At 43.2% G+C, this 22,617-nt stretch overlaps 1 protein-coding gene across 1 annotated transcript in view; it reads right to left on the bottom strand.

Annotated features, from left to right (window-relative positions):
- Positions 1–1,637: 1,637 nt before the first annotated feature.
- Esr2 (estrogen receptor 2) overlaps positions 1,638–22,617 on the bottom strand; it is an 87,940-nt gene continuing 66,960 nt past the window's right edge. The window contains exons 9-10 of the mRNA XM_008850486.2: positions 6,314–6,494; positions 1,638–4,372 (exon numbers count right to left, since the gene is read on the bottom strand). Coding sequence (XP_008848708.1) covers positions 4,186–4,372; positions 6,314–6,494 — 368 coding nt within the window. The 3' untranslated portion in view covers positions 1,638–4,185. The remainder of the gene's footprint in view (positions 4,373–6,313; positions 6,495–22,617) is intronic.

The following is a 22,617-nucleotide window of genomic DNA, read 5'->3' as shown; positions in this document are numbered from 1 at the left end:
TCAGAAATGTGCAGGCTATTACTGTGTCTCCCAGAGTATTGTGGGTGCTAAGCATGTGGGGTTTCATAGGTAGGTCTGACTTAAACCTTAGCAGAACTGCTTGGTAAATAGATTCTGCTGTTTAAGAATGATTTTTCTTGGACTCAATAGTAGAGTGCAAAAAAATAAAATTTTAAGACAACTTTTTTTTTGCAGTGCTAGGAAGCAAACACACGACCTTGCACGTACTAGGCGAGACCTCAACACTGAAGCTGCCTTTGTAAGCCATATTGTTCTAAAACTGGCTGAAATGCATGGTCACTTTCAGCATTGGACTTGAATTGACCATGTTCAGCTCTGTCACTTGTTCTATGTGACCTTGAGCAACTTTGCTTAGATTCCTAAGCTTCTACAGCTGGACTATTAAGATAGAGTAGTCATAATTATTATGAAAATTAAATGTGAAAGTGTGAGGCACTGAAAGCTGTGTCTGGCACAAATACTATTTTTACATGCCAGATGGCATGTTTTTATGCTTTTGTAACCTTTACTATGTCTTTTTTAGGATTTCTAGAAGCTTAAAGAAGTGTATCAAGTCTTATTAAATATAAATACTTGGTTTCAAAATAGAGCTAGAAACTGAGGGTTTGCCTTGACTTCAAGAAGGTGCAAGCCCCTCTGTAGATGTAAATCAAAACCAATCTCTAGTTTCGTATGCTAGAAAATTCTAGAAATTCTAGAAATTCTTCGACCTTGCCACATATGGCCATTCCAGAATTGCTAACTTCTTCCTTAATGAACTCTAAAATAACTGGCATTCCAACTGAGTGAGCTCCAACTGAAGTAATCCAGATCAGGACTGTCTCATAAAGCTTTGATTTGCACAGTTTTGTCTTTTAAATGGCTAAGACTTTCTACATGTGCTGCATTATATTCTCACCTTAGAATTTAAAGGGAAAAAGAAGTCTCTTTAGGGTTAGTCCTTAGGCCTGCTGACAAGCCTGAGGATAAATAGAAGCAGTGAAAAGAGACATTTGTTTAAAACAAATTACTATGTAGGTCCCCTGGGATTGTCCTTGCCAACCCTCCTTAGGGACAGCCAGTTCACACCCAGGAATCTGTTAGAACTCTGTGTTAAGGATATTTCATGGTGATCATTTTATCAACTCGGGATTTAGAATTAAGCCCAAAGCTCACTCATCTGCAAATAAATTTCTCAAATGATCACTGACAGATTCAAACAGAAGAATCCTGTCCTGCCAGTTTAAGGAAGAACTGAGGATCATTGCTCTATATGTCAAATGTAGCTCTATTTTGTTCGATAATCTAATTCCTGTTCACAGTTGTCAGGTCCTATTCATCCTGGTTAATTCTTTTTAAAAAAAAAAAAAAAGGCGAGGGGGAGGGGGTGGTGGCTGGAGAGATGGCTCAGCGGTTTAGAACATTGAGTGTTCTTGCAAAAGACCTGGTTTCGAATCCCAGCACCCACATGGCAGCTAACAACTGTCTGTACTCCAATTCCAGGGGATCTGACAGCCTCTTCTGTTCTCAGACATTGCACGACACAGGTGCACTTACCTACATGCAGGCATAACACTCATACACATAAAATAAAAATAAAATATTTTTTAAAAAACTGAACTTGAAAACATTGAGATTCATGCTTAGCTATGAGAGAACTCAAATTGTCCTAAAAAAACGTGAACTATTTGGGAAGAATAGTTGCCCCCCAAAAGATAACATTTAAAGGAAACCACTATGAACTAAAGAGAAATGAGCCACCTTTAAAATGGACATGGAGGGTTTTTTCAACATATTGAAAACAAAATCAAGTCTCCTTATGGGCAAAGATATTAGCACGTTACCTGAAAGGGTGCTCAAAGTGTAGATTGTATTATCTCAACCACCCACTTGCCTTAGAGCCTAATCAAAAACAAGTCCCCAAGAAGCCTCAGGTAGGGCTAACCTGTGTCCCTAGCATATCCAGAGATCTGAGCCAAAAAGAAATGGCACAGCATGCTACATTCTCCTGGACTGAAACCAAATGCCGAGAAATAAGCAGCCCTGAGAAGGAAGCAGGAGAACGTGTGGAAAATAACTAATGTGCTAGGTGTGGTGGCACATGCCTACCATCTCAGCTCCTGGCAGGCTAAGGAATGGAGAACTGAGAGTTCAAGGCTACCTCCTGATCACTGAAACTTGCACTTATCTACGCACACATAGGACTTGACACAAAAGTGTGTGACCCCCTGAATTTAAACTGATCCCTTCCTTAGGTATCAAAATCCAACCAAAACCCTCACTGTGTACTCATTAGACAACGACTTGAAACTCATTCTGATTTTTCCTTTTGTTTTTCTTATCTGACAGTCTCTTAAAATTTTTGTAAATAGAATTTCACTGACAATTTTTCAAGGTTGCCTTTGCCTCCCTCTTCCTGCTCTCCAACCTCCCCTACCTCTGTTTACATGGGAGACTAGGCTGGAGAAAGAAAACTGACCTTGTGAATAACACTGGTTCCCTACTTTGAATAAGCTCAAGCTACAGAAAAACTGATGTTTTCTGCACTGAATCTCTCGGGCTGTAGCATGGAGCCATGAAAAATTTCAAACTGCCTCAGAATCCCAGCATCTGTGTGTTCCATACACCTGTGTCCGAGTTAGTCCGATACAGCTACTCTGAACTTTAGCATGACTGCACCAATACCAAAATTAAGTATTCAAGTTCTCTCATTAAATGTAATCTTCCTAATGACTCAGTAAATACAAGATGTACTGACCAAAGGAAATTATTTTCAAAGAGTCTATTTAATATCATATTACCAAGTCACTTTTAAAAACAGCATGAAAATCTGTGTGATTATTTAATTGCTTTCTTCCAAACTGAAGCTGCCACACATTCTGTGCACGTGCCATGTTCTTAAAACTTTGTCTGAAAATTTCACTTTCTAAAATGTTAAAATTGTAATTTTGGAAGTGCCAATATTTTTACTAAGTTTCTACCTCACCCAGCCACCATATAAATGTTCTAATAAAATATTTTAAGAGACTTATAAGATATAAAAGGATTTTGCTATAAATAATTATCCCTAAATATTTTTCTTTTTGGAGGTGTCATAAAAAGAAAAAACAAGGAAGAAAGGAAGAAAAAGAAAGGAAAGAAAACTTATTTTCTTGTTCAAATGCTATGTCCATCCAATCCACACAATGTGGGCCTGAAGCTGGAGGTGGGGGTGGGGGTTCCATCATAGAACAGCACATCATGTACATCTATAGCCTGAGGTATCCCTATCTCCAATGGGTGGCTGATATGGCAGTTTTGGCTGTCAACCTTTTCATAGGACAGAAACTGCATTCACAAGGCCCAAGGGAAGCACTATGCTGTGACCACCACCCCCAACACACACATACACACACACGATAAAACTCCATTCTTGCAAACACGGGGCCTTTCTGCCACATACACACTGGGCCAGCAGAGCTTCAAGGAGGCCCAGTTCCAGGGCAGAGATTTCTATCTTCCTCCATGAAAGCAACTGTCCACGCCAGACCAAATAAGCAGGCGCTACAAATGCAAATCAAGAGGGATGCAACTGCCAACAGCAACAGAATCTGGGAAAAGAACATGGCTCAAATCTTAGCTTGATCACTGTCCCTAGGGTCTTTGACTGAATGACACTTAGCATGTCATTAGTCCTCACAGGCCTGTGACGTAGGTATATGAAATGAGTTGATTGTTATTGTGGATTATAATCAAGTGGTCCAAGAGAAAGGATTCAAAGGTTGATTATACGGTCACACAGTAAGGTTGGCCCACTTACTACAAATGTGCCACATTGTCTCCCCTGTCTAATGGCAACCCTTCCAAGTCAGATTTCTACCATTCATTCCAGAGCCTTTAAGGTGTTTTCCAAGGGGGTAGGAAGGAGATGGAAAGCAAGAAAGAGATCATATTGAGATCCTTCTAAGACTATACAAGTTGGAACTCCACATATAAAGGTATCCCCTGGTACAAGGAAAACAATGACCCACCCACCCTGATTCCTGGGAAGTGGGAAGTGGAGGAAGGGGGGGTATATGCCCAAGGCAGCCATAACCAAATGAAGGACCACTCAGTGGAGGATGAAGCCCCACATAGCTAACAACCTGCTGGCATGCATGGTCCCACCTTCAGCTTCCTGTCTGCTCTTCACCTCAGGCCTGGGTGTCACTGGGGCTGTGTGTTCTGGGAGCCTTCTTTGCTTTTACTGTCCTCCACTGAGCTGCACTCGGGCCCCGAGACTGAGGACTTGTACCCTCGAAGCGTGTGGGCATTCAGCATCTCCAGCAGCAGGTCATAAACTGGGACCACATTTTTACACTTCATGCTGAGCAGATGTTCCATGCCCTTGTTACTATGAGAAGAAAAAAGCACTGAGATTCCTTCCCTTCAGATAGCCATGGGAATGATGAAATAGACCCCTAGTCTCCTGCACAGAGCTGCCCACCCCCAGCATTCCCTACCCCATATCTACAGCTCCTGTATCCAGCTCCCTCTGTATTCTATATTCACAGCCAAAGATGAGATCCTCTTTTTCTTTTTGAGACAGGCTCTCCCTGGAGCCCCAGCTGACCTGAAACTCGCTATATAGACCAGACTGGCCTTGAACTCACAGAGATCTGCCTGCCTCTGCCTCCTGAGTGCTGGGATTAAAGGTATGTGCCACCACGCCCCACTTGATATCCTCTTGATTTCTGTGTCTTACCACCCAACCACAATGGCCTGGCATAGCACCTGACACATCATACACCGACTTCTCATTATTCACCCTAGTTATGTTTCCAGAAGTCACGGCAAACACTGAATTATCAAATACTGAATTATCATTCCTAGGGAAAATACCCAAGTTGCTACAAACCTCTGGGCTGAGCATTTTCATCAGCTGATCAGTACATATCTTGTTTTCTCTGTGTTTCTATATAAAGACACTTTGCTTACTATATAGTAGATTCATAAATGTTAAACTCAGCCAACAGCACTCTAACTCATGCCTGAATGAAACTTATCTAAGCATTTCCTCCAAGAGGCACAACATTTTTCTCTGAGACCCCTTCAGTATTACACCATTTTAAACAATGAGATCACCCACAAAAAGCACAAAAATATAAAAACGTGGTTCTAAATAGATAGCGTAACCAAGTATGCTTGTTTGCAGTGTGGGACTAAACAGGAAGGCAGAGCATCTAACTCCTTGACTTACCTGGGAACGTCCATAGTGAAAGACTCAAAAATTTTGCCCTTCTGGGCATAGCTTTGAAAATGTCACAAGGACTGGTTTGGGGGTTGTGAATAAATTTCAGCAATTACATAAATTCACAAATACTAAGAATTAACTCTATCTGCAGTGCAAAGGGTCATGGGCTAAGTGCTCATTAAAGAACAAACTGGAAGAAATTTTTTTTTCTTTCCTCCTCAATGTTAAGCCCTTGACGTGTACACTGTTCTTCCCCACAGCCTTAATGGCTTCCCACTCAGGTGAATACTGCCTTCCATCCTCATTTCTGCTCTTCCAGTCTCAGGCCAGGGCTACCCTCTTGGATGACGCCATGCACTGAGCACCACTGTACCAGTAGTAACCATCACAGGACAACCTCTGCCTCTATCAGTGCACATGTTGTGCATTTCCTGACCTGGACCGTGCTCCAGCCCCAGCCTCGCCTCCTGAACCTGTTGAGATGTTCTCTTAGATCTCATTCCCGGTATCCTGATGTCATGGGAAAACAAAAAAGACAACCTACACATTTCCAGTCTCTAGCCAAAGTGTGGCCAGAAGAGCCAGGCTTAGCCTCTCCACAAAAATAGCCCAGGGAAGCCAGGTCTGGTAGTGCAAGTCTTTTAATCCCAGCATTCTGGAAGCAGAGGTTGGTGGATCTCTGTGAGGCTGAGGTCAATCTGCTCTACATAAGGAATTCCAGACCAGCTGGGCCTACTCAGAGATTATCTCAAAAAAATAAAAGAAAAAGATTGAAAATAACTCAGGGTCTCAGTCCTAGATGAGGAACTTCACATTTTAGGACTCTATAAGCAAACCCTAAACTCTAGCAACCACAACCAGATAAGCACCACAGGATGCCACAAAAATCCTACCAGCTGCCATGTGATACCCACACAGTGGCCGCCATGAGAAAGCCCTGGTTACAGGTGCCTGCGCTGAGTTCCCTCCCCTTTCAGAAGCTCATCTTCCTTCAAAGTTGACAATTCTACCATAGCCACTTCAAACCTGCCTGCATTTTCTCAAAGCTCTGAGCATGTCCACTACCCGCACTCCACTGAAGCAGTTTCCTCGGGTCTATACCTGATGTGCCTGACATGAGAGAGGAGCATCAGGAGGTTAGCCAGGCGAACCGACTGCTGCTGGGAAGAGATGCCGCTCTTGGCGATCACCCAGACCAGAGCATCTGTCACAGAGTTCAGTAGGTGGGTCAGCTTCTGGCTGCTCTCTGCCTCCTGGCTTGCTGTAGCCAAAGGGTACATACCTGAACAAAAGAACAAGAGCCCCGTCATTGCTCAGAGAAAAGGAAGCTGAAATTATGTGCTCAACTGTTATGCATGCCCAAGATCCCCAGGGAGGCCATGTCGACCAAAGCTATTCCAATTCGTGTACACATGCGATTCTGTGAAGATGGGTGGCTTTACCTCCCTAGAAGTTCTTCCCCCTAGATCCAGACCCATCACTGAGCTGAAGGGAAGCCTAGCTGAACCCAGGGCAGGTAAATGACCTCTTGAGGTGCCCACTGCAAATATGTAATGTTAGAATCAAGCCTCTGCTCAGGCCACAATGTCTCCTTTCACAGATAGCAACAGACACCCTAGGGAGACTTTGTGGGTCCCTGGTTAAGAGACTTCCCAAGAGTCAAGATCTCTCATCTGGTGAGTGAGTTTCTATCAAAGTCACACTTCCTGTTCCCCACCTTTTCTCCCTCCTGCCTAGGAATCAGAGAGCCTGGCTATAGGCTCTAGCTTTAAAACCTCCCCCTAGCCTTTGAAAGTCTAAGAACAGATTTCCACTTCTGCAATGTGGGCCCTGATTTCTCTCTTTAGAGAGCCTGCCAGCCATGTTGTCTGTCTCTATGCTGGGACCATAGAGGAACACTGCTTACTGAACTCGCCCCAGAGCCCCCACCGTGCTGTTGCCTTTCTGACATTTAATAAAGTCCTTACTCCCCAGTAATCCATTTGAGCGTCGTCTTGAACCTCTCCCATCTAAGGCCTAACACCTGCCACGTTAGATCTGTGTCCTCACTGTTGCAGTAGGCATACCTAGTCACCTTGAGCCATTACATAGTGTTTCTCACATGGTGCTTCTCACCTACAGCAACAGGCTACATGGAAATGGTCAGTGGGTGAGATTAATTCCACTTGGGCCTGGGGGCAGGGAGGAGCTCCTTAACCAAGCAGGATTTAAGAAACATGAACCAGCTTCCAGTGCTATGACACTCCCCCTGCCCACACCCTAATCTGAACCATGAGCCTTAGACAGGGGGCCTACTGCCAACTCTGTCCAGGCCCAGAGCATCTCACATCTGTGGCACCCTGCTGGGGCAAGATCACCAATCTGGAGTCAGGTCTCAAATACTTTCCACCCACTGAGCTAGCTTTCTTTCTGACCCTGAACCAGTCCCCAGCTCCTCGTGACTCAGTTCCTCATTTAGCAAAGTTTGCAGGAACATGGTTGCTTTGGTCCCAGGAAAAAATCCCACCAGGAAGACTGCTTCCCCCTTGCTTCCCTGCCGCAGCCCAGGGTTTCATTCCCTTCTTTCTCTGGGATCCGAGATACAATGGCTGCAATATAACAGAAGAGGGACTCAGGTAACTCTCCTTTCTGCCGCCCCCAGTTCAAATACTCTCTTTCCTGAAACAATTTTTCTTTTAACTCCAAAGTGGGAATAAATGACACTGGAGCTCAACAGGAAGGTGCAGACCTGACTGGAGTGGGAGTGAAGGGTGGCCTCATCCACAGCACCTGCTTAGGTAGGTTTTGTTTTCAGGCATTTTCAGTCCAGTCAAAGCAACCGCGTTTAATTCAGTTCAATTTAGTTCAAGTTACAGTTACAGCAAAAGACATGCAGAAGCACAACCATTCATGTACAGAGCTTCACTCTTCCCCTGTGTGGGCGGTGGGGGGCTCCATAGTGTCTGCTGATGCAGATTTGAAACAGTCATTGTCCTTTGAGACAGAGGCTCAGAGTTCATGGCCAGCCTGGATGACATGGGAAGACCATAAACTGAAGTTCCCAGAACTATACAGAAAATTCTACAAGACTGATTAGAAAGTCGTCATTGTGTGAAGCTGGGATGTTGCAGAGTCATAGCCAAAATTATCTTGGACTATCTTTAGACCCCTTAATAGCCATTCGTGGCCCACCTTCTATATCTGACCAACTATCTGTTCTAGTTTGTTTCTCAATTGCCATGACAAAACACTCTGACCAATACCAACTTGGGGAGGAAAGGGTTTATTTGGCTTCTATCTCCTGGGTCACACAGTTCATCACTGAGGGAGCCCAAGTTAGGAACTCAGGTCAGAAACCTGGAGGGAGGAGCTGGAGCACAGGCCATGGAGGAATGCTGCTTACTGGCTTGCTCCCCTGGCCCACTCTCAACCTGTTTTCTTATACAACACAGTCCCCCCTTCCTGGGGTGGCACCATCCACAGTGGGATGGGCCCACCCACATCACTCAACAATCAAGAAGATGCCCCACGGACATGGCCATAGGCCAGTCCAATGGAGGCAACGGCCCAACTGAGGCGCCCTCAACCCAGGTGTGTCATGTTCACAGTAAAGCTATCCAGCACAATTGACCCCTTGTCAACTTGACACAAACACATCACTATTAAACCACCACCTTTCTATTTCTTGTCGCCAAGATATGTTAACATTAATATCACAACAGAAGACAGTACAACCTTAAAAGCCCCACAATCCTTAAAAAAATCCAAACAGTATACAGTCTCTTTTAAAAGTCTCTTAACTGGGGCTGGAGAGATGGCTCAGTGGTTAAGAGCACTGGCTGCTCTTGCAGAGGACCCAGGTTCAATTCCCAGCATCCACATGGCAGCTATGAACCATCCTTAACTCCAGTTCCAGGGGAATCCGAAGCCCTCTTCTGACCTCCTCGGCATTGCACGACATGGGTGCACTCACATACATGCAAGCAATACACTCGTACACATAAAATAAAAATAAAAAATTAAAAGTCTTAACTGTGGGCTCCTATAAAATTCAAAACAAGTACTGTCTTATTTTAAAGGGAAGAATCAGGCACACCTAAGCAAAACCTAAGTCTAGCAAAGTAGCTCAAGGCTGGACATCTGGGATTCACTCATGATCTTCTGGCTCCAAAGGGTTTTGGCAGCTCTGCTTCTCTGATTCTGTCATCCATAGCCCTCACAACTTGTCTCACAGACCCAACTACATTTCACACCTGCTGCTGCCTTTGATGGTTGTCCCATGGTCCTAGCATCTCCAAAAAGCTGGGGTCTCCACCGAAACTGAGGCTGCACCCTCACCAATGGCTTCTTCTGGCCTCTTGGGGTATACCGCCTCAGATTCTCTCCATGACCCCTTCAATCCTGAGGTCTTCACTGTAACTGAGGCTGTACTTTCACCAATGGCTTTTCCTGGCCTCTCAGGGTGCCAAGCCTCAGCTGCTCTCTGTGACCCCTTCATACTTTCAATACCAGAACTATGCAGGAGACTCTTAGACATTACCAAGTTCTGCTTCCAGCTTGAGATGGAGCCTCAGGCTTCCATGTGCTGACCCTGAGGAAACACTTCCCAGAAGATTTCACCACAGTGATTCTGGTCTCTTGTAACTTACAGCTGATTTTTCAGCCCCAGCTAACCAGCATCAACTGTCCCAGTAAAGCAAAGGTTTTACTTCAGCTTCTGGTCTCTCTTTTTTTTTTTCTGTCTTTTTGAGACAGGGTCTCCCTGTAGCCCCAGCTGTCCTGGAACTCACTATGTAGACCAGGCTGGCCTTGAACTCACAGAGATCTGCCTGCATCTGCCTCCCAAGTGCTGGGACTACAAGTGTGCGCCACCACGCTCAGCTCTGGTCTCTTCTTAATCACAGCTGATTCTTCAGCCCCAGCTGACCAGAATCCATAGATTCTCAATTCAAACTATCACACAAACAACCCTCTGCTTCCCTTTGAACAAACTCTGAGTACTCAATGGCTTTTCTAGCCCAAAGTTCCAAATGCCTCCACAATCCTCCCCAAAACACCAAGGTCAGGTCTGTCACAGCAGTAACCCACTCTCTGGTACCAATTTCTGCTCTAGTTTGCTTCTCAATTGCTATGACAAAACACTCTGACCAATACCAACTTGGGGAGGAAAGGGTTTATTTTATCTTACATCTCCTAGATCACAGTTCATCACTGAGGAAGCCCAAGTAGGAACTCAGGGCAGGAACCAGGCCACAGAGGAACGCTGCTTACTGGCTTGCTCCCCTGGCCCCTGCTCAACCTGCTTTCTTATACAACATAGGCCCACCTGCCCAGGGGTCGCACCATCCACAGTGGGCTGGGCCCTCCCACATCACTCAAAAATCAGGAAGATGCACCACAGACATGGCCACAGGGCAGTCCAATAGAGGAAATTGCCCAATTGAGGCTCCCTCAACCCAGGTGTGTCATGTTGACACTAAAACTATCCAGCATACCGTCTTTTTGACTCAGGTATTCTCAGCAGACCACTAGCTTCTACCAACTCAAAAGCTAAGAATGTCATCAGATAGCATTTGAAATCTATAGCACAGTTTTTCTTGCTTTGCTTGAACCCACCCACATGATATTCACGCCAACGTTCTTGGTAAATGCCTTGACTTATGACTTTCTTTTGTTCTGAAACTGTAAAAAGTTTATGAAATCACTCCCACATTGGAACATGTTATTCCGGGCAACTTGAATCTGTGTTCTAAGGCCATGGTCACTCATACTTGACTCAGTATAAACTATTCCATTTGAAGTGAGAATTGTGATTTGCAATGACAAGATACTGTCTCAGAAATCCAAGTTAGGGCTAAGGATGGACCTGTCCAACATGCACAGGACTCTGAGTTTAAGCTCCAGCATCCTACCTCCATCTTCCTAGTACTGAGGTACAGGCTTGAGCCACCACACTGGGCTTACATGGAGCTGGCTTTGTGCTAGGCAGGCACTCTACCACCTGCATCCCCAGCCCTGTCCTTGCTCCCTCAAGTCTCAGTTCCTAATTTTACCTTGAACCCACATTCCACTCCCTGCACAGGTGATGCACTGAGCATGTCCAATCTTCTACTGAGGTCTTCCTTCTCCATCTTTCCTTCTTGTGTCAATTTATGCTCATTCCTCCTTTGGATTTCAGTCTGATCAAGAACTTCCTTCTGTAGCTTCTCCTGAGTACCACCTGGCATCTAGCTTGAGTTCTGTTCTGAAGCTCCATTTTCGGGAGGTCTGCCGTGTCCTCACACCTCTGCAGTCACTCTCCCACCAGCAAGGCCAACACAAGCGCTGGGAGGCACAGACTGCCCATTTGTCACCATATCCTGCCACCTACTACAGTGCCTGACAGGAAGGGTACATTCATGTGTGAGAAGTAGACTGAATTCACACAGGTTCACAGTTTTGCATTTTTTTAACCAGTCTCATGATTATTATTGAAATGTTTATGGATATTTTAAGTAGACACAGAGAATAGTGTACATTAAAAATATAGAGAATTTCATCAGGTGTGGTATGGTGGTGCACGCCTTTAATCCCAGCACTCGGGGAAGAAGAGGCAGGTGAATCTCTGTGAGTTCGAGGCCAGCCTGATCTACATAGAGAGTTCCTGGCCAGCCAGGGCTACATAGTAAAACACTGCCTCAAAAAACAAAAACACAGCTGGGCATGGTGGCACATACCTTTAATCTGAGCACTTAGGAGGCAGAGGTCGGTGGATCTCTGTGAGTTCAAGGCCAGCCTGGTCTAGAAAGTTCCAGGCCAGCTGGGGCTACAGGGAGACTCTGTCTCAAAAAGACCAAAAACAACAACAACAACAACAAAAAAAAAAAAAACCCAAAAACAAAATAGAGAATTTCACTTTAAGGTTTCTCTTCCTGAAGCTAACTCCTCACTGCACTGAGGCTGCCTTTGAGCTACATGCCTGACATCTACACCCTGGCATGGGGCTGGAAAGATGGCTCAGCAGTTAAGAGTACTGGCTCCTCTTGCAAAGAACCCAGGTTCAGTTCCTAGCACTCACATTGTAATTAACAACCATCCGGAACTCCAGTTCCAGAGGAATTTGACTTCCTCTTCTGACCTCTGTAGGCACTGCACAAAGGCACACTCATATACATGCAGGCAATACACTCAATAAACAAAAAATAAAAATAATAAATTAAATAGGGCTGAGCATAGTGGTGCATACCTTTAATCCCAGCACTCGGGAAGCAGAGGCAGGTGGATCTCTGTGAGTTCAAGGCCAGCCTGGTCTACATAGGGAGCTCCAGGCCAGCTAGGGCTACAGGAAGACCCTGTCTCAAAAAGACCAAATAATAATAATTAATAAAAAATATTTAAAAACATGTAAAAGAAACTGTCTTTGGATTCTAAAAGGAGCCAAACTTGTGTGCCTGTTACATACCTCATTCCAAAGTGATAAAAAACTAAAATTTCAAAAAAAAATCAATCTTTGGCTTATATTTGAGTGTTCACAGCAGTTTACTCATAATAGCCTGAAAGTGGAAGCAACCCAAATGTCCATCAACCAGTGAATGAGCAAAATGTAGCTTATGCACACAAGAGAGTATTATTCAACCATGAAAAGTAATTAAATACCGATATGTGCTATAGAATGGACAAATCTTGAAAAAATTATGCTAAATGAGAGAAGGCAGTCACAAAAGATCACACTGTCTTTGTATTTTTTTTTTTGAGAAAAGGTCATGTGGGCCAGGCAGCTGACCTCAAACTTCCTCTACAGCTGAAGATGACTCTGAACTTCTGATCCCCTTCCTACTTCCACCTCCTGGGTATTGGGATTAGAGGCATTCATCATGGCAGCTGAGCTACATCCACAACCTAGGTTGCATCTTATTTGATTCTATTATATGAAATCATGTCTAGAGCAGGCACAACCATCCAGAGAGACAGAACAGACTGTCGGTTGCCCTGGGATGTAGGACTGGATTAAGAAACACCTGGGGCATTAATGAGGCATCTCCAGAGAGGGTTAACTGAGAAGGAAGACCTGCCCTGCAAGTGGACAGCAGCGGCCCAGACACTGGCATCCTGCCAGCTGAGCATCAGCACTCCCCTCTGTCTGCTTCCTGATCCATGGAGATGTGGACAGGTAGCGTCCCACTGCTGTTGGCAGAAGCTGGTCCCCAGACCATGCCTTCCCAACACGATAGACTGCATCACCTGAACATGAGCCAAAATAATCCTTTCCTCCCTAGATGCTTCTTGTCGGGTACTGGGTGACAGTGATGAGAAGGTCAACCAGTAGGAATGGAGGTTGATGGCTAAGCTAAGGAACACTGGATTTCTTTGAGGGTGATGAGTACGTTCTAAAATTGATTATGGTAATGATTGAACTTCATAGAGTGAATATACTAAATAAACATGGAATTATATACTTTTGTTTTGAGACAAGGTCTTTCCATGTAGCCCAGGCTGGCCTAGAACTTTCTTTATATCCCAGACTGATCTCAAACTCACAATTCTCCTGCCTCAGCTGCCCGAGTACTCAGATTATAGATGTACACCACCACACTCAGTTTGAATTGTGTACTTTAACTGGGTAAATGATGATATGCTTTGTGAATGCTGTTACTAATAAAATTACTATTCAGATACCACTACAGAACCAAAATTACAATACCATAAATGCCCATCGGTACTGTGTGAGCCAGACTCGCCCTCCCTCACAGAGCATGGTGGGTAATCCACTGTCTTCCTTCTTGAGCCAGCATCTTTACCAAGGGAAAATCATGGGCCTCCTGCAAGTTTGGGCTCCGCACAGTGCATACAGGGCTGGGATCCCATTGTGATCAAGTGTTTTGGGAAGGGGAGGCACTGCAGTTTTGAAAAGGCATCTACCATGCCAAGTTTTTAGGAGTGGAAGGATATAAGTATAAAAAGTCTAAAACTGGGGCTGGAGAGATGGCTCAGCGGTTAAGAGCACTGGTTGCTCTTGCAGAGGACCCAGGTTCAATTCCCAGCACCTACATGATGGTTAACAATCTTCTGTAACTCCAGTTCCAGCAGATCTGACACCCTCTTCTGATCTCCACAGACAGTACATGACACAGGTGCACTTATACACATGCAGGCAATACACTCATACACAGAAAATAAAAATAATAATTTTTTTTTAAAAAAAGAGAAGCCTAAAACTAACTTAAAACCATCCCAGGAGACCCACTTTGCTGCTCACCTCTCTCTAGTTAGTAATACCATAGCCGCACTTTGGGCAGCCACATGCCACTCACTGATACAGTACTTGGGTTACAGAGCAAGTGGCAGGCCTTCAACAGGAACAAAGTAAAAGAGCAAAGACCCATCAACCAGACACAGGAAGCAGGGGAGGAGAGAGAGGAAGAGGGAGGGAAGGAGGGAGGGAAGGAAAGAGGGAGGGGAAGGAAAGCTCTTGGCACAATGCCCCACACAGAGCAAAGAAAGCAAAGTCAAGGACACAGTCTTCCTCCCTTATCTGTTGGACACAGCTGTGTGCTCTCCTCTCCAGCCCACCTGACATTCTGAGCACAAACCTCAAGATTTGTCATGTTCTACATGATCAACAGATGAAGATTTGAACTTTTCTTGACTGAAGGCAAAAAAATCAAAAAATCTGGAGGGTTTTATTAAAAACCCAGAATACTGATCAGGGGAAAAATTTTTTCTGACTTTCGGAGAATGTAAGGCGAATGTGTGCATTGTTCTAATGTAAAACAGAACAGCCTGGTTTTATTTCATTTAATGAAATAAATCTTTCAAAATCTTTCAAAATCACAAAATTGTTTAGATAAATAGATGTTTCTAACTTGTGTATTTGTTGTTGTTTGAGATAGAGTCTCATGTAACCCAGGCTAGCCTCAAACTTGCTGTATAGTCAAGGATGACCTTGAACTCCTGATCCTCCTGCCTCCACCTTCCCAAGTGCTGAGATTACAGGCAAGTGCCACCATACCTCTAATTTAAACTCTTTTAAAAGACTAATGGTCATTATTTGTAGGTTGATTCCACTGTTTCCTAGATTTAGACCTTAATTCTATAGGATGATGTCTTAGGATACGCCGTTAGCTCCAATATTCACGTGATAGCTTTGGATTTACAAAACACTAACATTCTAACAGGTTGTTAAATGTATGGTTTCATGTCTCTGCTCTTCAAGAGGCTGAGTATCAGTCATTCCAGCTCCTCCCATACACATTCTCTATGTATAGTGGAAGAGATACAAATTTTAATGCTGACCCCTGCACTTCTTCCCAGAGAGAGGGCAGTGTGCCTCACCCACTTAAGCCCAGTAAAGAGCAGACTGTTGCTTGAGTGCACACCCCTATCATAGGCCAAAAGCGCTGGGCCTAGTTCACTGTAGCATTCTTAGTTTTCAGATCCATGATAAAGCTTATTTCTAGTCTATACTATACCCACTACTAGAGACACACAACCCAAAAATATGCAGTTATTTAGAACAGAACTTTGACAAACCGTGGTATCATGCTGATACCACTGCAGCTCTGATGAGTGACATTCTCCTAACCTGAGTATGGCATCTCCCCAGGAACACAGAGACTAGACCATCCAGGAGAACATCTCAGACAGTCCAATGCTAGCTAGCAGGGCTATCCAGCAGCCAAGCAGCTGTCAGAGCCTAGGCCAGCCTGACACACAGCAGGCTCACAGCCTTTGACTTGAAGCAGCCCTTCCCTATCTCCTCTGCTGACCCTCACTCCCCAGGGCCTCCACCCTGCACTGGGCTTGGTTGCCTAAATTGGTGGTATATCTTTTCCACTCAATCTAAAACCTTCCTCTATGTTTTTTTTCCGGTTTTGTCTCCAGCATGTTTACAGATTAACTGAGGTATAACTGACATATAATAACCTGCACATATTTAAAGTGTATGATTTGGCATGTTTTAACATACATATATACCAGTGAAACCATCACTATCAAGACACCCATCATCACCCTCAAGGACTCCTTGTGTCCCTTTGCTGGGATTACTGGTGCGAGCTCCTACACACAGCTTCTTGTGTTTTCAGTTTTGCAGTTCTCTAATGGCTAATCATCTTGAGCATCATTTCATGAAAGAATCTGCCATCAACAATTCTCCTTCATCTAGACGCTGAAATGTCTATTCAAACATTTGTCCATTTTTTAAATGGGTTTATTTTTCTTAATGAGATACACAGCCTTTGTTGGACTCTATGTTTCACAGATATTTTATCTTGTTATATCTTTTCATTAGTATAAGAGTGTCTTTAGAAGAGCAAAAGATTTCAATTATGTTGAAGCCCAATTTAAGGAATTTTAGGCAGGTATGATGACTTGCACCTCTAATCCCAGCCATAAAGGGGCTGAGGCAGGAAGCATCCAAGCCCAATCTGTACTATCTAGCAAGAATTTATGTCAAAATTTTTTTAGAAATTTGTATTATTTGTGTCTAATTCGAGAAATATTTGCCAAACCCAAGGTCAGCAGATTTTTCTCCTAGATTTTTCTCTTCTTGTAATTTTAATCTCTGCATATAAATCTATGTACCATTTTGAGTTAATTTTTGTCATGTCAGGTCAAGATTCAATTTGCCTATATCTAATAGCTCAAGTATCATTTACTGAAAAGATAATCCCTTTTCTCTTACCTTGATAACGTCCTCAGAAACTCTTATCTAAAAAGCAGGGGGCAGCTGGAGAGTTGACTCATTGGTTAAGAATACTGGCTGCTCTTACAAAGGACCCGGGTTCAATTCCCAGTATCACATGGTAGTTAACAACCATCTGTAACTCCAGTTCCAAGGCTACATAGTGAGACCATCTCAAACAACAGCAACAACAGCAACAAAAAATATTAGGCCTATCTCTGGACTCTGTTGCCCACTCTATTTGTCTATCTTGACAGTTATTGCCATATTGGTTTTTGTTGTTGTTTGGATTTAAGATTCATTTTATCATGTTTATGAGTATGGGGGTGTGGCATGTACAAATGAGTGCAGGTGCCCTCAGAGGCCAGAAGCATGGACCCCCTGTAGCTGGAGTTACAAATAGTTGTGAGCTGCCCAACATGGGTGCTGGAAACCAAACTCAGGTCCTCCGCAAGAGCAGTGTTGGGCTCTTAACCACTGAGCCATCTCTCCAGCCCAATGCCATGTTGTTTTCATCACAGAGGAGCAGTGTTGGGCTCTTAACCACTGAGCCATCTCTCCAGCCCAATGCCATGTTGTTTTCATCACAGAGGAACACTGTTTACTGGCTTGCTCAAGTAGCTTTCTTCTACAGCTCCAGCCCACCTGCCTACAGACGGCACTATCAATACTGGGCTAGGCCCTCCTACATCAATTAGCAATTAAGGAAATGCCTCACTGACATGGCCAAAGGCCAGTCTGATCCAGACAATTCTTCAGTTGAGGCTTTGTCTTCCTAGGTGACACAAGGTTTGTGTCAAGCTGACAACTGAAGCTAACTATGACATGTACAGAAGCCTTTTAATTCCGTAGGGTCATGTTTGTCAGTGTTGATCTTATTTCCTGAGTGACTGGAGTCTTATTCAAAGTCTACTTATGCCTTTGTCTTGATGTTTTCGCTACTCTTTCCTCTAGCAATTTCTGAGTGGTATGTCTGACTTTAAGGTCTTTGATCCATTTGGAATTGACTTCTGTTCAGGATGAAAGTTAGAGATCTAGTTTAATTCTTCTGTGTGTGGCTATCCCGTTTTCTCTGCACTATTTGTTGAGGAGGCTGTCTGTTTCCAATGGGTACTTTTGCATCTTGGACAGCAATCAGGTGGCTGTAGCTCCATGGCCTTACATCTAGGTCTTCTTTTTAAAAATATTTTATTTAGGGGCTGGAGAGATGGCTCAGTGGTTAAGAACACTGGCTGTTCTTGCAGAAGACCCGGGCTCAAATCCCAGCACCCACATGGCAGCTAACAACTGTCTGTAACTCCAGTTATGGATGGTTGTTAGCCGCCATGTTGGTCCTGAGAATTGAACCTGGGTCCTCTGCAAGAGCTCTCAACTGCTGAGCCATCTCTCCAGCCTGGCATTGGAACCTTTATAGACACTGCATTGAGTCTGTAGAATTCTTTTGGCAGTGTAGCCATTTTTACAATATTAATTCTTCAAGTCCATAAGTGTGGAAGGTCTTTCCATCTTCTAGTATGTTCTTTAATTTCCTTCTTCAATATTTCATTGTAGAAGTCTTTCACTTCCTTGGTTAGATTTTCTTTTCCAATGTTTGTTTTGAGGCAATTGTGAAGAGCACTGTTTCTCCGGTTTCTTCCTCCGCATGTTTTGTTATTGGCATAAGGAAGGCTTCTGATTTGGTGGGGAGGGTTTTTTTGAGACAGAGTCTTCCTGTAGCTCCAGCTAGCCTGGAACTCACTATGTAGACCAGGCTGGCTTTGAACTCACAGAGACCCACCTGCCTCTGCCTCCTGAGTGCTGGGATAAAAGGCACGCACCACCACTCTGTTAAGGCTTCTGATCTTTATATGTTAATTTTGTATCTTGCCCCTTCGCTGAATGTGTTTATCAGATCTAAGAGTTTTCACGTAGCGTCTTTAGGTCTCTTATGATTAGAATCATATCATCCGGAAACAAGAATACTTTACCTCTTTCGTATTTGTATCCCATTTATGTCCTTCTCTTGTCTTACTGCTCTAGTTAAGCTTCAGTGCTCCAGCACTATGGTAAGTAAGAGCAGAGAAAGTGGACACCCTTGCCTTGTTCCTGATTTTACTGGAAATGCTTCAGCTTCTTCCCGAATGCTGACCACAAGTTTATGCATATCCTTTAATATGATGAGATTTGTTCTTTCGATTCCTAGTCTCCTCAGGGATTTTATCAAGAAAGAGGTGTTGAATTTTGTCAAAAGCTTTTCCTGCATCTATTGGGAGGATCATGTGATTTTCCTCCTTGAGGCCTTTAATTTGATATATTTATCGATTTGCCTATATTGAACCATCCCTGCATTTCTGGAATGAAGCTGACTTGATTATGGTGAATGATCTTCTTGATGTATTCTTCAATTCTATTTGCAAGTATTTCATTGAGAATTTTTGAATCTATGTTCATCAGGAAGATTTGTCTATAATTTCTTTTGTTGTTATGGCTTCATCTGGAAAAAATACTTCACAATTTTGATTTTTCCCCCATAATCTATGGCTGCTTTAGAACTGCATTGTTTCAAATATTTGGAAATTTTCCAAATTTTATTTCTAATTTAGCCCCACTGTGTTAGAGGCAATACTTTATACATTTATATCCTTTTAAAATTTGATGAAAATGATTTTTGTGGTCAAGAATATAGTTTATCTTGATAAATATTCTATGAAAAGAATGTGTATTATGTTGGAGGAAGAGTGTATAAATGCCAATTAGGTCAAGTTGATTTGCATGCTTGTGTAGTTTTTCTCTGTAGCTGCAGATAATTCTGTCTACTTGTACCAGTTATTAAGAAAGGTGCTAAAATTCAACTATAGTAATATATTTGCACATTTCCCCTTGTAGTTCTATCAGATTTTGTTTCATATATTTTGAAGCTCATTATTTTGTACAGAAATGTTCAGGATTTTTATGTCATTTTAGTAAATTTATCCCTAGTGGAATGACCTTCTTTATCCCTAGAAATTCTTTACTTAACTTTACTTAGGTAATAGTATAACCATTCTAACCTTTCTTTTTCTTTTTTTTAAAAGAAAATTTATTATGGGGCTGGAGAGATAGCTCAGTAGTTAAGAGCACTGGCTGCTCTTCTAGGTTTGGTTCCCAGCACCTACATGGCAGCTAACAACCATCTATAACTCTAGTTTCAGAGGCTCCAACACACTCTCTGGCTTCCATAGGCACTGCACACAGGTAGTGCACTTACATGCAGGCAAAATACTCATACACATAAGAAAATAAAAATAAATCAAATATTTCCCAGGTGTGGTGGTATATGCCTTTAATACAAGCATTTGGGAGACAGAGGCAGGCATATCTCTGTGAGTTCAAGACCAGCCTGGTCTTCATAGTAAGCTCTAGGCCAGCTAGGTCTACATAATGAGACCCTGTCTCAAAACAACAAAAAAATGTTTTCATTCATTCATTTATTGTGCAGGAGTCATGTGAATGTTATGGTATGTGTTTCAGATAGAGGACATGTTGAGAGGGTAATTTCTCTCATTTTACCATGTGGGACTAAAAGATTGAGCGCAGGTTGTCAGGCTCAGCAGCAAACACCTTTACCCACTGACCCATCTCACTGGCCATTTTTTACTGTTATTTTTTTCTTTTGAGACTGGGTTATGTTAGGTAACCCATACTGGCTTTGAATTTAGAATCCCCTGCTTCAATCTCAAGTGCTGGGATTGTTGGGATTATTAATGGTACCACCATGTCTACCTTCCAGTTTTCTTTTGGTGAGTCTCAGCATGCTATTTGCTATTAGCCTTTACATATCTTTGCTTAAATGAGTGTGCTGTTAGCAGCAGTTACATCTTGTATGTTTAGCTAATGTGACAATTTTCCTCTATAATTGAAGTATTCAGCATGTTAATGTTTAATATGATTATTAATGTGATTGAATTCAAAGATCGTAAGATTACAGATATTTACTGCACCATTACTTTTTTGTTTTGTTTCATTTTTTGAGACAGTGTCTCATCCTGCTGGACTGGAGGAACTCAGAGATCAGCCTTTGCCTCCCAAGTGCTGGTATTTCAGGTGGTACCACTACTACTGGCTTGCCCAACTATTTTTTATGGTTCCATATTTTTTTTTTTTTGTCTTTTTGAGACAGGGTCTCCCTGTAGCCCCAGCTGCCCTGGAACTCACTATGTAGACCAGGCAGGCCTTAAACTCACAGAGATCTGCCTGCCTCTGCCTCCCAAGTGCAGGAATCAAAGGTGTGTGCCACCACACCCGGCTTATGGTTCCTTTGTTGTATTAACCCTAACCCTTGAAGAATTATTTTGGTGGTTGTACTCAGATTTGTGATATATGTATATGTAACTTACTGAACATTAGTAAATTTGTAGCAGTCTATTTCTGTCTTCTGGTCTTTGTGTACTTATTTTATGTCTTATTTCTGTATAAACCCTCAGTACATGGGTTTGTTTTTTCAATTTGTTTGGTTAATTGTTTTATTGTTCTTTATTTTTGTTTGTAGACAATAGATTAGCTTTGAACTGAAAACAGAGTTAAATAAGAAAATGTTATGTTTACTCATACTATTTGTATTTATATATATTCTCTATTATTTGTTTGGAGATGTTTCCATAATCTTCTGGTAGAATTTTCTCCTTCCATTAATATTTCTTTTCTTTTTTGGTCCTTTGGAGATAGGGTCTCCCTGTAACCTCAGCTGGCCTGGGAACTCACTATGTAGACCAGGCTGTCCTCGATCTCACAGAGATGTACCTGCCTCTGCTTCCCAAGTGCTGGGATTAAAGGTGTGTTTGAGTTCCATTAATATTTCTTCTGGTTCAGTTCTGCTAGTAATGAATTTTTTCAGTTTTGTATGTCTGAAAGTATTTTTATTTTACTTTACTTTTGAAAGTTTAAAGAATTCTGAAGTGACATTATTTCTAAAGATGCTATTTCTCTATATCTTTACTCAGATTTCAAAAAAATAGGCTTTCATCCTGTCGCTTTACATGCAGAGTCATTTTTTCTCTCTGACTGCTAAACTTTTTTTTCCTGTGGGTGTGGTGGTGTATTCCTGAGTCCTCTGAACTACCCAGAACACTGAAGCAGGATAAACAAGTCTGAGCAACATAGCCAGACCCCATCTCAAAACAGAAAAAACAAAAACCTAGGCATGACAGTACATTGCTGTCATCCTAATACTCAAGAGGCTGAGGCAGGAGGATCATGAGTTTGAAGTCAGCTTAAAAAAAATAAAAGAGCGAGCCTGCACTACTATCCTCAGGCCTCTTGGGGTAAGTCTACAGCGCAGCTCTCCGCGCCGGGACTCCCTAAGCCTCATTCACCCTTCCATCCCCCCCCCTCGCCATTCTATACTCCTAGTTTGAGCCCTGAGCCACCCCTAGTCTTGGGGCCCCAGACACCTGGGGAACCAATACTTCTTCCTGACCCTTCTCACCCAGAGCAACGCAGTCCCTTTCTTGGGCTTCAGGAGCACCACTTCTGGTCCTGGCCCCGCCCTCACCTCTCGCTGGTTCCCTGGGCCTGCACCACCAGCTAACTCTCCTAGCCTGCACTACTATCCTCAGGCCTCTTGGGGTAAGTCTATAACGCAGCTCTCTGCGCCGGGACTCCCTAAGCCACATTCACCCTTCCATCCCCCCCGCCTCGCCCTTCTATACTCCTAGTTTTAGCCCTGCGCCATTCCTAGTCTTGGGGCCCCAGACACCTGGGGAACCAATACTGCTTCCTGACCCTTCTCACCCAGAGCAACCCACTC

The sequence above is a fragment of the Nannospalax galili genome, unplaced genomic scaffold (genome assembly GCF_000622305.1).
Source record: "Nannospalax galili isolate Female #2095 unplaced genomic scaffold, S.galili_v1.0 scaffold144, whole genome shotgun sequence".
In the NCBI taxonomy this organism is placed as follows: domain Eukaryota; kingdom Metazoa; phylum Chordata; class Mammalia; order Rodentia; family Spalacidae; genus Nannospalax; species Nannospalax galili.
Note: the sequence above shows the minus strand (reverse complement) of the source record. Positions and strands in the feature narration are given on the sequence as shown.